The 16,521-nt window shown below is 38.0% G+C and overlaps 1 protein-coding gene across 2 annotated transcripts in view; it reads left to right on the top strand.

Moving 5' to 3' along the window:
* CPSF3 (cleavage and polyadenylation specific factor 3) overlaps positions 1-16,521 on the top strand; it is a 42,988-nt gene that overhangs the window by 9,901 nt on the left and 16,566 nt on the right. For both annotated transcript variants that reach the window (XM_060117392.1, XM_060117393.1), the window contains 6 exons: positions 1,798-1,887; positions 3,184-3,334; positions 7,035-7,210; positions 8,217-8,375; positions 9,321-9,467; positions 12,187-12,339. In XM_060117392.1, the coding sequence (XP_059973375.1) occupies positions 1,798-1,887; positions 3,184-3,334; positions 7,035-7,210; positions 8,217-8,375; positions 9,321-9,467; positions 12,187-12,339 (876 nt within the window). The remainder of the gene's footprint in view (positions 1-1,797; positions 1,888-3,183; positions 3,335-7,034; positions 7,211-8,216; positions 8,376-9,320; positions 9,468-12,186; positions 12,340-16,521) is intronic.

Raw genomic sequence — 16,521 nt, forward strand, 5'->3', positions numbered from 1 at the left:
TATTCTTGCTGCTTGCTCAGAAACACATAAAATAAGCAGAAAATAGCACAAATGCAAATCTAAAGTCGCATTTCAAATTTGATGAAATTTGTTGGAGATAGGATTTTATCTTCTATCTAGATAGGTTTTCCATATACCTCAGTAGATTTCTTTCCTCATCATCATGACCTTTTTCTCTAAGATACTGAGAATATGTCTCAAGTTCATTAATATAGAGGTTATCTTTGTGGGCTGATTCTTGGAATACATTATTCCCATTAGTTAGATTTAATAATTGAAACACTGGATGGTTTATGACTGAATTACTTTACACATTTTGAATTAGACACAAGCACTGCATCTAAATTCATCAGTTATAGGCCATTTTTTTCTATTGAACCTCACTTTCAAGAATTTATGAGCTGAACTATTTACAATAGGCAGGACATGGAAGCAACCTAAGTGTCCCATCGACAGATGAATGAATAAAGAAGATGTGGCACATATATACAATGGAATATTACTCAGCCATAAAAAGAAGCGAAATTGAGTTATCTCTAGTGAGGTGGATGGATCTAGAGTCTGTCATACAGAGTGAAGTAAGAGAAAAACAAAAACCGTATGCTAACACATATATATGGAATCTTAAAAAAAAAAATTGCTCCGATGAACCTAGGGACAGGACAGGAATACAGACACAGACATAGGGAATGGACTTGAGGACATGGGGAGGGGGAACAGTAAGCTGGGGCGAAGTGAGAGAGTGGCATGGACATATATACACTACCAAATGTAAAATAGATAGCTAGTGGGAAGCAGCCGCAAAGCACAGGGAGATCAGCTCGGTACTTTGTGACCACCTAGAGGGGTAGGATAGGGAGGGTGGGAGGGAGACGCAAGAGGGAAGGGATATGGGGATATATGTGTATGTATAGCTGATTCACTTTGTTATACAGCAGAAACTAACACACCATTGTAAAGCAATTATACTCCAATAAAGAGGTTAAAAAAATAAACTTTGGCAAGAAGTGGCAAAAAAATAAAAACAAAGTGATCAGGGAAGCTGGTAGACTTATGAGTAATTTTATAATTGGTTTTACTTGAATGATCTGTTAGAAATGGCATGAAACTCCCATTACTTTCAGAATGTGAAGACTAGTTGTAGAAGTGTAACACGGAGAGGATCTGAAGATATTGAAAGTAAAATGGAACTCAGTAATTGTCCTTTTAGATATTAATGGAGTATAAAGTCTTTTGACCAATAAAAAGAAGAAATACTGCTGAGAGAAATTAAAGAAGACCTAAATAAATAGGTCTCTGAATTGGATGATCTCTACTTTCCTGTTCAGTGGATTGAAGCTACTCAAGAAGTACTTAGCAATTGCTTTTAAAAGATATCAGTTTGGGACCTCCCTGGTGGTCCAGTGGTAAAGAATCTGCCTTACAATGCAGGGGACACGGGTTTGAGCCCTGGTCCGGGAAGATCCCACATGCTGTGGAGCAACTAAGCCCGTGTGCCACAACTACTGAGCCTGTGCTCTGGAGCCCATAAGCCACAACTACTGAGCCCACATGCTGCGACTACTGAAGCCTGCACGCCTAGAGCCCATGCTCCGCAACAAGAGAAGCCACCGCAGTGAGAAGCCTGCTGCGCACCGCAAAGAAGAGTAGCCCCCGCTCGCTGCAACTAGAGAAAGCCCGCGTGCAGCAACAAAGACCCAACACAGCCAAAAATAAATAAAAGAATTTATGAGCTAAAGATAGTAGGAAAACGAAGCCTTCCAAAATCCTAACTTTCTGGCTTTATCTTTTTCACAGCTTTTGTACACAGGTGATTTCTCAAGGCAAGAAGATAGACACTTAATGGCAGCTGAAATTCCTAATATTAAACCTGATATTCTTATCATTGTAAGTATTAGTGCCCTGTATTGTAATTAGTGTAATGTAAGCAGAATTCTTCTAATGGGGAAAAATATCATGATCTCATTTTCATAATATGTGATCAGATATAAATGTGTCTGGTTTTTTAGTATAAAAATTCATTTTGGGGCCTCTCTTTGTAGTGCAGCTCCACTTTCTTGCTGTTAAATACATTAACTCTAGTCTAATATCAGAGATGATATGCTGTCCCCTGAATATTCTTGTCTAGGTTGATTACCTCAAATTTCTTGAGTATCTTAAAGGTTGTGTAGAATGGCACGGCCCCGCTGTGTTTGCCATGGTAACTGTCTTTTGGCCTGTAGCACCTGCTAACTTTATGTGTATGCTCTACCTGCCTACTAGGTTACGAGTCTCAGAAAAATTTTAAAAATATTAACTGTACACGGAAGCTTTGGTGGAGAGGGGGTGATTGGTGAGGGGCAAATTAATAAGTGGGCATTGGGCCTATGGTTTATATAAGAATATCAAGGATAGTTAGTTCAAGGTAGAAGAGCTGTCTGTTTCTCCCTCACCACCTATGGCATCCCCCAGCTGCCCAAGAGTGAGGGACTGGTGCGTGTTGCTGTCCATGTGCAGTGTGTCATGAGCAAATTCAGTTGGCTCAGCTCACGGTATACTTGGCATATAAACTGACCTTAAATTAAAGGAAGTTTTTTTTAAACCCTCAGGAATAAGAGTTATTTTCATTATCTCTGGTACTGTAGAGCAGTGCTTCTCAAATTTTAATGTGCTTATGAATCATCTGGTGATGCTGTTAAAATACAGATTCTGATTGTGGCTGGGCTGGGGCCTGAGATTCAGCACTTCCAATAAGCTCTTGGGGATGCCAGCGCTGCTGGTCAGTGCACCACACAGAGTAAGGTTTAGGGGATATTCTTAAACAAAACTATAAGAAACAGAATCTATTTCTGATTTATAAGCTTTGACTTACCAGGGGTGGGAGACATATCCTTTTCCCCAGCCATGGAAAGGAAAACGCTTTAAAAGAAAAAAAAGGCATCGCAAAATTATCTTGAGCAGGGAGCATACATTTCTGGCCTATTTCCTGATTCCATTTTCTAACAAGTTCTTATTACTTAGATGTGAATTCTAACTTCTGTATCTGTTCTTCTTTCCAGCTGGTGTTCTAACAATACATGTTCAAGTAAATGGCATGTTAATAGAGAAATAGGTCACTTTGGTTCTGCATTTCATTGATGTTTAACTTGTGTATTCTTTGAGAGTTATCAACCTTGGTCTCAACACCTCTGATATGTTCTTTAGGAATCCACTTACGGAACCCATATCCACGAGAAGCGAGAAGAGCGAGAGGCAAGGTTCTGTAACACTGTTCACGATATTGTGAACCGAGGGGGCAGAGGCCTCATTCCTGTCTTCGCTCTGGGAAGGGCTCAGGAGCTCCTCTTGATTTTAGGTACGCCTTTTCCTTTTTATGTGGGAGAGTCTCAAACTCTTACAGTGCGGGCTTCCCTGGTGGCGCTGTGGTTGAGAGCCCGCCTGCCAATGCAGGGGACGCGGGTTCGTGCCCCGGTCCGGGAAGATCCCACATGCCGCGGAGCGGCTGGGCCCGTGAGCCATGCCCACTGAGCCTGCGCGTCCGGAGCCTGTGCTCTGCAACGGGAGAGGCCACAACAGTGAGAGGCCCGCATACCGCAAAAAAAAAAAAAATCTTACAGTGCAGTTATATCAAGATAGTTGCATGTCCTTGGATAGGTCATTCTACCCTTTGGGGCTGCAGTTTCTGTATTTAAGAATAAGGACTTGGTGCCAGAAAGAGCCCAGAGCAATGGTGAGTCTTATACAGTGCTACTGGGATATGAATCGTGTACCATCAGCATCAGAAGTCTTAAAAATATGCTACCCTTTGACCCAGCAGTTCAACTTCTGGGAAATAAATACACAGAAAATTTTGTAAGTAAGACAATTCATAATTCTAAACATTTTTAAGTAAATATTATGTTAGTAAATACGTTGTAGGAAAAAATCATGTTTCAAATGAGTCATTACGTATTTTTACATAATATATTAAGTGGACCAAAAAAATAGGGTCCAAAACTGTGAACGCTGATCCTAGCTAGGTAAAAAACACACAAACAACTGGAAAGACATTTAAAGATACCCAGATGTTAAATCTGGATAGTGAGAAAGTGGATGATTTCTTTTTCATTTTCTGCTTTTCTCTGCTTTCCAAATACTTCAATGAGCATGTGTAACTTTTTGTAATAAGAGGAACAGTGGGTGTCACTTTTTGCGTATATTTGTATTTAATGACCCTTTTTAACATTCTGTGATTATTTTCTGGGGAATACACTCTTAAAGAATAACTGATAAGTGCCTCGTACGTATATAGCTTCAATGTGAAGAACTAGAAATGATCTTGAGCTCTTACTCTCAGTTCTTCTATCTGTACGATGACAGGGATAAATACTATCCCTGTTACACTGAAAAGGGAAACAAGGGAAAAAGAATAAATGACCTCAGATCAAAAGCAAATCTGAGAGAGACAGGACTTAGTAGAAGCTAAATTTTCTAAAGCCTAAGCCAGTCCGTTTTCTCTTGGTTCTTTTAAACTGCAGGTCACATTTGTCCTTATAGAAGTCTTGAAATGAAAAGTCTCCATAACAAAGTAATCTGAGGAGCAGAAGAAATTAAGAGAGTGAAACCATGTTGTCACCATCAAATTGGGTTGCCAGATCTAGCAAATAAACATACAGGACACCAGTTGAATTTTAATTTCAGATAAATAATAATATTTTAGCCTAGGTATGTCAAATATTTAATATATATTATTATACTAAAAATCTTTTGTCTGAAATTCAAGTTTAATTGGGCGTTTGCTGTTTTTGTCTGACAACCCTACTATCAAATATAGTATGATTCCTTTTATGAACCAGGACTGCTCTATGCACTTGGTTGCTCCTTGTCCCTTAAATTCTCCTTGTAATGTGCTATAATAGGAGGAGGATAACTGTGCGAGCCACTGGTTTCAGATCTCACCTATGATCTAACCATATGACCCTGGGCAAGTTATTCAACTTTTTTTAACGTTTAAATTTTTTTCTTAAAAATACACCAAAAAAATAGGAGACGGTGATGTGATCATGGGATGTAACATACTTTGCAAGGTATTTGAGAAATCATGAGAGTATATATGAAAACATCAATACCATTAAAAATTTTAATTACATCTAAAAGAACATGACCAATTAAACCAGAGGGCAACGCAGGAAATGTATTTGTAATATGCATGACAGGAAAAGTCCCTGTGCTTATATAGAGTTTTCACTTATAAATCAAGTGGAAAAAGAACATTCCCACACTTTTCAACCTTTATTAGCCTCAGCTTCCTAATCTATAAGATGGAAATAAGTCTTCATAAATTTGTTTTGAAAATAGGAATAATATATGTAAATTGCATACTAGACATTTAATAAATTTCCTAAATGCAGGTGTACCTAGTAGAATGAATGATGTCTTGGCCATACTACCTGCATAATATTTTGGGATTTAATGAGGATTTTCAATGAAAACAAGCCTTCTTTTGAAGGTATGTTGCCCACTGTTTTCAGTAATTATCAGAAACTGGTTAACAGTTTTCTAAAAATATAGACACACAGTAATGTGACATTTTTGTGTTCAAAATCGGTTCTAACTCCTTTGGTGGTCCTGTCTTGTAATTAGTAAAGTCTAATTACAAAGTGTCTAATATCAGTAAGTCTATATGAAATATTAATCAAACATTTTTATTTAAAACCATCACAGAATTTAGTGTCTCTCTGGAGTAGTAAGTTATGGTCTGTTATTCAGCATAAACTCCTACCGAATTATTTTTAAAAGCCTCCACGTTTGGGACTATGATCACAACATTCTTTTTAGGTCATGCGTTAATACTTAGAAATAGGTTTTGTGAGAGGACTACCTACGGACTGGGAGAAAATATTTGCAAATGATGCGACCGACAAGGGCTTAATTTCCAAAATATACAGACAGCTCATGCAAATCAATATCAAAAAAACCAACAACCCAACCCGATCAAAAAATGGGCAGAAGACCTAAATAATTCCTCCAAAGAAGACATACAGATGGCCAATAGGCATATGAAAAGATGCCCAACATTGCTAAATTATTAGAGAAATGCAAATCAAAACTACAATGAGGTATCAACTCACACAGGTCAGAATGGCCATCATCAAAAAGTCTACAAATAAATGCTGGAGACAGTGTGGAGAAAAGGGAACCCTGCTTCACTGTTGGTGGGAATGTAAATTGATGCAGCCACTATGGAGAACAGTATGGAAGTTCCTTAAAAAACTAAAAATGGAGTTACCATATGATCCAGCAATCCCACTTCTGGACATATGTCTGGAGAAAACTCTAATTCTAAAAGATACATGCGCCCCAGTGTTCATAGCAGCACTATTTATAATAGGCAAGACATGGAAGCAACCTAAATGTCCATTGACAGATGAATGGATAAAGAAGATGTCGTGTATACACACAGCCATAAAAAAAGAATGAAATATTGCCATTTGCAGCAACATGGATGGACCTAGAGATTATCATACTAAGTGCAGTCAGACAAAGACAAATATCATATGATATCACTTATATGTGGAATCTGAAATATACAAATGAACTTATTTCCAAAACAGAAACAAACAGAAAACAGACTTATGGTTACCAAAGGGGAAGAGTGGGGCGGGGGGATAACTTGGGAGTTTGGGACTAGCAGATACAAACTACTATATGTAAACTAGATAAACAACAAGGTTCTACTGTATAGCATAGGGAACTGTATTCAATATCTTGTGATAAACTAGAATGGAAAATAATATGTATATATATGTATAACTGAAGCACTTTGCTGTACACCAGAAACTAACACAACATTCTAAATTAACTATACTCCAATTAAAAAAAACAGAAGGAAAGAAAGAAGTTCTTGTTTTATAAGTTTGAGTTAAGACCAGGCTAATTTTTCTTAACCTCTTTAAAATATAGTTATGTGCTTTATTTCTTGTCTGAATTTTAAAAAACTAATTGTACATGTCATTTATTATTTGAACTATTTACTCCACCTAACAAAATATTTGTTTCTTGTCAAATCTCTCTAGATGAGTACTGGCAGAATCACCCAGAACTCCATGATATTCCAATATACTATGCATCGTCTTTGGCCAAGAAGTGTATGGCAGTGTACCAGACATATGTAAACGCCATGAATGACAAAATCCGCAAACAGATCAACATCAACAATCCCTTTGTTTTCAAACATATTAGTAACCTTAAGGTGAGTGCTTGTGAAGAAAGAAGGACAGATAATACTCAAGTAAGTCGTTAGTAGTAGGAGATGCCTGACGTTGATTCTGTGGCTGAATCCTTGCTGAAGTCTTACCTTTTCTGAAGCAGGCATCACTTTTCTGAGGGAAATCAAAAATTTAGCAACTGGCATTCTTTTTTGCTTAAACATATATTGCCACTTGTTCCAAGTCTCTGCATGTTCTCAATATTTACTGTTGCTAAAGAACTTGGATTTCTCTGCTGTAGAAATAAGAGGCCCTGATGAGAAAAATATCTGTTACATATTTCTTCTGTTCCTACTGAAACCTAATTATCTTTTTCATTAGCACTGCAGATTCCATATATGAAAATTTTCACGTTTATATTTCTAGAGCATTCAGTAAAATCTGATTTCCTTTAATTTAAAAGACGTTTGATTCGAACTAATGCTCTAATCCTAATAAACATAATACCCCAAATAATTCAAGTAATAAGTGGTCTTCCAGTTATCAATAGGCTCTGTTCATAAAGTATTATTTTTTAAGTTAATTGCTTAGGAATTAGAGCCAAGTTTTCCCTCGAAACAATGTTAAACTTTTTAGTTAGATTTTCTGGCCAGCTCAAAATATTGATGAAGTGTGCAAAGCCATTGTGAGTCTTTTGGAAATTCTTTCAGAGTTCTCTCTTGGGTGGATAGAAACCCATTTGACTCTTCCTTTTACTTTCTGCCTGCCTGCCTGCTAGGCACTGAAAATGGTCCTAATTGTCTTTTAGCTACTGTAGAAGTCATTGTGAACTAATTGCTTTTTATCATTTTGTTTTCATTTCATTCCCAGCCTAAATCAACTGTTTAGGGACTTGGAAATTAGACTTAAAATGTTTACTAGTCTTGTCAAGGCCCTTCCAGTCGTGTGATTAACCTTTTTACCTCACTCTTCGGTATTCTTTACAAATAAGGAATGCTTTGTCAAACCTTGGTATTTAACATGCTTTTACCATTCCCTTTTCTTTCTCAGAGCATGGATCATTTTGATGACATTGGTCCCAGCGTTGTAATGGCCTCCCCAGGCATGATGCAGAGTGGCTTATCCAGAGAGCTCTTTGAAAGCTGGTGTACTGATAAGAGGAATGGCGTCATTATAGCGGGATACTGTGTAGAAGGGACGCTTGCCAAGGTCAGTCAGAGCCTGAGACCATCGTGTTCTTCCTAGTCAAGGCTGCAGAGGTGGCAGTATCCTCCCAGGTTTTTCCATTGAAGCAGTTCTTTAAATAGTGCAGGTTTTGATTTTTAAAAATGAGAATGGCAGTAGGCAGCTGGAGGTGTTCTTATGGTTGAAGAATGAGGTCCTCAGGTGAGTGGCTGGCACATGAAAGTTGGAGACGCACTCATCTGGTTGCAGTAAGAAAGAAAAAATGGAAGGGAATCTATTTGAGACAAACACATGGATACCCTCATCTGATGAGAAAGAGGTTTACTAGTAACTGTTCTCTTGAAAAGCTAGAGAATGTGTTTGGGTTGATTGCCCATCGTACTCTTGATATAAGATGGTTGATATTAACTCTGAGGTATATAGACATTGATGTGCAAAACTTTAGAGAAAGTTTATGAATATTCCTGCATCACATTCTCTTATCTTTTATCGATAACTTCAATTTTATTTTTTAAAATATATTAGGATTCCCTACTTTAATCATTTTTATTACATTACCTTACTCTGTAAGTCACTTAGACAGTGTTGGCTGTGTATCTAAAATAGATTTCCAGAATAGAAATACATCTGTCCTTTATACAAATCCTCTTACCTGGAAAGTGACTTTTTAGAGCAGATAGTTCAGGACACAAGTGTACCTTTCTAATCATAAGTTATAATTTTCACTTCGAGGACCCCAGGTATATTGAATTTTTGTTAATCTGCTTACTTTCCTGATTAAATGCTTGATCGAGAAAAGAAGTATTTGATATTTGCTACGTCAATAGTGTTAGAATGCTTTTTGTGTTAAAGGTCCTAAATTAGTGTAAGACTTTATGGCTGGGTGAAAAAGTAGAAAATGTACCTTTTCTTTTCTAATTAGAGAGTTTATGTGTTTTGTTTTGTTTACTTTTCTTTGTTTTTTAACAGCATATCATGTCTGAACCTGAAGAAATCACTACCATGTCCGGACAGAAGCTACCACTGAAAATGTCGGTTGATTACATTTCTTTCTCTGCTCACACGGATTACCAGCAAACCAGTGAATTTATTCGTGCTTTGAAACCGCCTCATGTGGTTAGTCTGTGAATTTGATTTTCAGCATTAAAGGCTGGAAGAGCCATGCCCAGCAGCAGCTGGTTCTCAGAGCAGACACTGCCTTCCTTACAGCAGCCGGTAGCGCTCTCAGCAGTGCCTTCACGTGCACTTGCATCTGACCTTTACCACTCCCCTTTGAGTTAGGCAAGCTGTGCACTTCAGTCTTCTCCATTTTACATGGCATCTCTTACTCAGATCTACCAGCTCCAGTGTTCTTTCTGTTCTTTTCTGCTGCCTCCCCAATAACTTAAGAGCCCTGGCTTTGCAATGTGACTGTTTTGAGTCCCAGCTCCATCCCTTACTTGCTCTGTAGCCTTGGGCAAGTTCCTTAACCTCTCCTTAGCTCATGTGTAAATAGGGATGATAATACCTCATAAAGTTATTGTGAGGACCAGATGAGAGCACATATATCTAAAGCACGTAATAGGGTGCCTGGCAAATGGGAAATACCTGTTAATGTGGAGAGAGGAGAAAGGCAAGTCATAATAGTAAAAGCTAAAGATGCAGTTAGATGTGAAATACATTACATAGCTCCTTACTAATGTGATTTGTTTATATTTTTAAGTTTTACATAATTATTACAGTAACAGTTATATTTTGGGGGGACTGGAGAGAGTTAAGCTAAAAACAAAAGTATCTTAAATTAGAGGAACACTTATGGAACACGAGTCTAGAAAACAGATGAAGCAATGAAGTACCCTTTCTGATTGTAGCATGTATCAAAACTTCATTCCTTTTTATGGCTGAATAATATTCCATTGTCTGTATAGACCAAGTTTTGTTTATTCATCTGTTGATGGACACTTGGGTAGTTTCCACCTTTTGGCCATTGTAAATAATGCTGCCATGCACATTGGCATGTGACTATCTGTTTGAGTCCATTTTCAGTTCTTTTGAGTATATACCTAGGAGTGGAGTTGCTGGATCATGGGCTAATTCTGTGTTTAACTGTTTGAGGAATCACCAAACTGTTTTCCATAGCAGTTACACCATTTTACATTCCCACCAGCAATGCACAAGGGTCCCAGTTCTCCATATACTTGTCAGCTTGTTATTTTCCCTTTTTAAAATTGTCACCATGCCAGTAAGGGTGAAGTAGTACCTCTTTGTAGTTTTTTTGTTTTGTTTTGTTTTTTGCAGTACGCAGGCCTCTCACTGTTGTGGCCTCTCCTGTTGCGGAGCACAGGCTCCGGACGCACAGGCTCAGCGGCCATGGCTCACGGGCCCAGCCGCTCCGCGGCATGTGGGATCTTCCCAGACCGGGGCACGAACCCGCGTCCCCTGCATCAGCAGGCGGACTCTCAACCACTGCGCCACCAGGGAAGCCCCCTCTTTGTAGTTTTGATTTTCATTTCCCTGGTGATGAACGATGCTGAGCATTCTGTGTGCCCTTTTGTTCGTTTTTTAGTTTTTTCTAGCATATAGTCCTCACAGATGGTTACCATTGGCCCTTAATGAGCAGATTCTTTGGTGGAGAAAATCCCTCACCTACTTGGCTTTATAGCACGTCAAGTTTAGTTACAGTGTAGGCAGTTCGTGGGTGCCTTCTGGTGCGTGTGGTTTATGGATATCCTCCCAGATTTTAAAGCTGTACTGCTCTTTCTCTCTGGAATCACCACCTCATCCTCAGTCCCATTCTGTTGCTCTCCAGACTCTGTTTCTGCCGTCAGTTTAAATTCCTGGATTGAATTTGATGCTTACCTTCCTCCAATAACCAAGTCAGCAAGTCTGTCCACATGATGAAATAATAGTAGTGTTGGTGGTAGTGGTAAATAATAGCTAGCATTTATCGAGTTTTTACTGTGCGCCAGGCACCGTACTGGTGTTTTACATGTATCAAGTCACTTACTCCTCACAACCAACAACTGTTTTGTAGATGAGAAAACAGAGATGTTAAATAACTTGCCTAGAGTTACCCAGCTAGTAAGTGGCAACGCCAAGATTTGTGTTACAGCAACCAGGCCCCAGAGCTGGGGCTCATCATCTCTAGGCCATATGCCTCTGCCTGGTGGTGACACTGGACAAGCTTCTGTCAGTCCAGGCAGGAAATCATCTACCAGTAGTCTGTAGGTTAAGAATGATCTGTCTTGTAAAAAATAAGTTATGAAAGTGAATTAGAAAGACTGGTAGCTAATGCAATCGTTTGTAAACACCTCTCTAAAACATGGTTTCATTTGGTTCTGGAATATTTTATATGATATTACTTTAACAAAGTATCAGAAGTCATTTTTTTCACATAAAAAGCTTATTTTGTTAGTCTTATATTAAGAAACCTAAAGAAAACCGTGGGCGTTTTCTGAGATAGTAGGAGTAGCAGTAGTTGCGTACAAGAACCATATGCATTTAAAGCTGGTAGAGACTACAGAAGTCACCTTGTCCAGCCTGTTTCTAGTGTGAGCGCAGAAGCCTAGAAAAAGTACGGCTTTCATAAAGTTGTGTATCTCGATAGTGGCAAAAACTGGAACAGAAAAGAAGTTTCTTTACTCTTTCTTGAAATAGTTCCACTTAAGGATCTTTTAAAGCCAAATAGAATGAAAACGTCACACAAGTTTGATTGACTGGAGATCCTTAAAAGTAGTAAAGTTTAATAACTTCAAGTATATCTCCATTTCATATAATTAACTAATTCAGATAACAGCCATCATTAATCTGAACTAAGGATGCTTCCCTGTGCTCTTTTACAATTTACACTTCGTAGATTTTAGTCCATGGAGAACAAAATGAAATGGCCAGATTGAAAGCAGCCCTGATTCGAGAATATGAAGATAATGATGAAGTTCACATAGAGGTTCATAATCCTCGGAATACAGAAGCAGTGACCTTGAACTTCAGGGGGGAAAAACTAGCCAAGGTAAAAGGTTATGGTTTTTAATCCTATCCATTCCAAATAGTTCCTAATCCCTTTAGGGAAATGTATACTTCTTAAGAATATCCAGCTTTTAATTAATCAAATAATGTGCTCAACGATGATTTCTGTCAGTTTACTCAATATGCTGTAAGACCTTGATCCTTGTGCTTTTAGGCTTTTTCTGGTTCCACTAATTTGTTTTTCACATGGAAAATTTTCAGATAAATTAGATCTTCAGTCTGATGGCTTTTAATCCACATTCCCACTTACTTTTCATACCCATGTTAGAGAGTAAACAAATGTCCATTACTGTTTTGTTTTTTTCCATTACTGTTTTTCACTACATCCAATACAGTATTCTGTCCACCTCTTGGCATTCTCCCTCAGAACCTAAAAGTAGGCCCATATCTAAACATAATGTCTGTGGATATGATGGAATTTATAGATTTGTCTTTTCAAGAGTTAATCATATTTGATGATGAAATATAAGGTTTTCAGAATTTAAAAAAGAAATGGTTATGGGAAAAAAACCTTACCTGGGATTTTAGAGGGATGCTATAAGAAGTCTGCATTTTTACCTCCTGTTCATCAAACATCTTTTTAAGATACCTCGAAAGGAAACTTTTAAATTATCTGTCTGAAGTTTTATTTATTTATTATTTTTTAAATATTTATTTGGCTACGTTGGGTCTTAGTTGCGGCACGCGGGCTCTTTGTTGTGGCGCACGGGCTTCTCTCTAGTTGTGGTGCACAGGCTCAGTAGTTGCAGCACACAGGGTTAGTTGTCCTGCAGCATGTGGGATCTTAGTTCCCCTACCAGGGATCAAACCGCGTCCCCTGCATTGAAAGGCAGATTCTTAACCACTGGACCACCAGGGAAGTCCTGTCTGAAGTTTTAAATATCAAACGTGTTAATGAGCAACTTTACAGAATTCTTTTAGTACATAATGAGCCAAATATGAGGAAGCTAATGGATGAATATCATTTCTTGCAGTTGAATTTGAGGAAAATTTGCAAAAATTAGGATGTGAGGCTCTTCTTGCCCAAGAAGAGCAAATGGTTGTATTTACACCTGAATCTTACTGTTCACAAAACTTTCCAGGGGCCAGTTTAATGGAAGAGATCTTATACCTGTAGAAAAATATATTCTATAGGTATAAGAACATTTACAGTTGGGAATCTAGAATGGTACTTCCCAAACTCTACTGGGTTGCAGTGTGGGGAGAAAAAGAAAGTTTTTCGGTCAATTGAGGAGAAGCCGAGTTGAACAAAATTAAGCTGAGTTTATAGCGAGACTTTTCAGAGTTTTTATTAGGCCATTGTGCATTGTAAATCCTCAAGAAATACAGTGTACAGCATTAAAAAAAATTTTTTTTCACATCTTTATTGGCGTATAAATGCTTTACAATGTTGTGTTAGTTTCTGCTGTATAACAAAGTGAATCAACTATATGTATACATATATCCCCATATCCCCTCCCTCCTGCGTCTTCCTCCCACCCTCCCTATCCCACACCTCTCTAGGTGATCACAAAGCACCCAGCTGCTCTCCCTGTGCTATGTGGCTGCTTCCAACTAGCTATGTATTATACATTTGGTCGTGTATCTATGTCCATGCTACCCTCTCACTTAATCCCAGCTTCCCCTTCCCCCGCCCCATTGTCTCAAGTCCGTTCTCTACATCTTTGTCTTCATTCCTGCCCTGCCACTAGGTTCATCAGTGCCCCTTTTTTAAATGCCATATATATGCATTAGCATATGGTGTTTGTTTTTCTCTTTCTGACTTACTTCACTCTGTATGACAGATTCTAGGTCCATCTACCTCACTACAAATAATTCAATTTCTTTCCTTTTTATGCCTGAGCAATATTTCATTGTATATATGTGCCACATCTTCCTTATCCGTTCATCTGTCAATGGACACTTAGGTTGCTTCCATGTCCTGGCTGTTGTAAATAGTGCTGCAGTGAACATTGTGGTACATATATGTTTTTGAATTATGGCTTTCTCAGGGTATATGTCCAATAGTGGGATTGCTGGATCATTTGGTAGTTCTATTTTTATTTTTTTAAGGTACCTCCATACTGTTCTCCATAGTGGCTTTATCAATTTACATTCCCACCAACAGTGCAGGAGGGTTCCCTTTTCTCCACACCCTCTCCAGCATTTATTGTTTGTAGATTTTTTGATGATGGCCATTTGGACCAGTGTGAGGTGATACCTCATTGTGGTTTTGATTTGCATTTCTCTAATGATTAGGATGTTGAGCATCTTTTCATGTATTTGTTGGCCATCTGTATATCTTCTTTGGAGAAATGTCTATTTAGGTCTTCTGCCCATTTTTGGATTGGGTTGTTTGTTTTTGTGATATTGAGGTGTATGAAGTGCTTGTACATTTTGGAGATTAATCGTTTGTCAGTTGCTTCGTTGCAGATATTTTTCCCATTCTGAGGGTTGTCTTTTCGTCTTGTTTATGGTTTCCTTTGCTGTGCAAAAGCTTTTAAGTTTCATTAGGTCCCATGTGTTTATTTTTGCTTTTATTTCCTTTACTCTAGGAGGTGGGTCAAAAAGGATCTTGCTATGATTTACGTCATAGAGTGTTCTGCCTATGTTTTTCTCTAAGAGTTTTATAGTGCCTGGCCTTAGGTCTTTAATCCATTTTGAATTTATTTTTGTGTATGGAATTAGGGTGTGTTCTAATTTCATTCTTTTACATGTAGCTGTCCATTTTTCCCAGCACCACTTATTGAAGAGACTGTCTTTTCTCCATTGTATATTCTTGCCTCCTTTGTCAAAGATAAGGCAACCATATATGCGTGGGTTTATCTCTGGGCTTTGTATCCTGTTCCATAGATCTATATTTCTGTTTTTGTGCCAGTACCATGCTGTCTGGATTACTGTAGCTTTGTTGTATAGTCTGAAGTCAGGGAGCCTGATTCCTCCAGCTCCATTTTTCTTTCTTAAGATTGCTTTGGCTATTTGGGATCTTTTGTGTTTCCATACAAATTGTAAAATTTCTTGTTCTAGTTCTATGAAAAATGCCATTGGTAATTTGATAGGGATTGCATTGAACCTGTAGATTGCTTTGGGTAATATAGTCATTTTCACAATATTGATTTTTCCAATCCAGGAGCATGGTATATCTCTCCATCTGTTTATATTCTCTTTGATTTCTTTCATCAGTGTTTTATAGTTTTCTGAGTACAGGTCTTTTGCGTCCTTAGGTAGCTTTATTCCCAGGTATTTTATTCTTTCTGTTGTGATGGTAAATGGGATTGTTTCCTTAATTTCTCTTTCTGATCTTTTGTTGTTAGTGTATAGGAATGCAAGAGATTTCTATGCATTAATTTTGTATCCTGCCACCTTACCAAATTCCTTGATTAGTTCTAGTAGTTTTCTGGTGGTATCTTTAGGACTTTCTATGTATAATATCGTGTCTTCGGCAAACGGTGACAGTTTTACTTCTTCTTTTCCAATTTGGATTCCTTTTATTTCTTTTTCTTCTCTGATTGCTGTGGCTAGGACTTCCAATACTATGTTGAATAATAGTGGCAAGAGTGGACATCCTTGTCTTGTTCCTGAGCTAGAGGAAATGTTTTCAGTTTTTCACCATTGAGAACGATGTTTGCTGTGGGTTTGTCATATATGGCTTTTATTATGTTGAGGTAGGTTCCCTCTTTGCACACTTTCTGGAGAGTTTTTATTATAAATGGGTGTTGAATTTTGTCAAAAGCTTTTTGTGCATCTGTTGAGATGATCATATGGTTTTTCTCCTTCAATTTGTTACCATGGTGTATCACATTGATTGTTTTGCGTATATTGAAGAATCCTTGCATTCCTGGGATAAATCCCACTTGATCATGGTGTATGATCCTTTTAGTGTGCTGTTGGATTCTGTTTGCTAGTAGTTTGTTGAGGAATTTTGTGTCTATGTTCATCAGTGATATTGGCCTGTCATTTTCTTTTTTTGTGATATCTTTGTCTGGTTTTGGTATCAGGGTGATAGTGGCCTCTCAGAATGAGTTTGGGGGTGTTCCTCTCTCCGCAATTTTTTGGAAGAGTTTGAGAAGGATAGGTGTTAACTCTTCTCTAAATGTTTGATAGGATTCGCCTGTGAAGCCATCTGGTCCTGCACTTTTTTTTGTTGGAAGATTTTAAATTACAGTTTCAGTTTCATTACCTGTGA

This window comes from Mesoplodon densirostris, chromosome 14 (assembly GCF_025265405.1).
Source record: "Mesoplodon densirostris isolate mMesDen1 chromosome 14, mMesDen1 primary haplotype, whole genome shotgun sequence".
In the NCBI taxonomy this organism is placed as follows: Eukaryota; Metazoa; Chordata; class Mammalia; order Artiodactyla; family Ziphiidae; genus Mesoplodon; species Mesoplodon densirostris.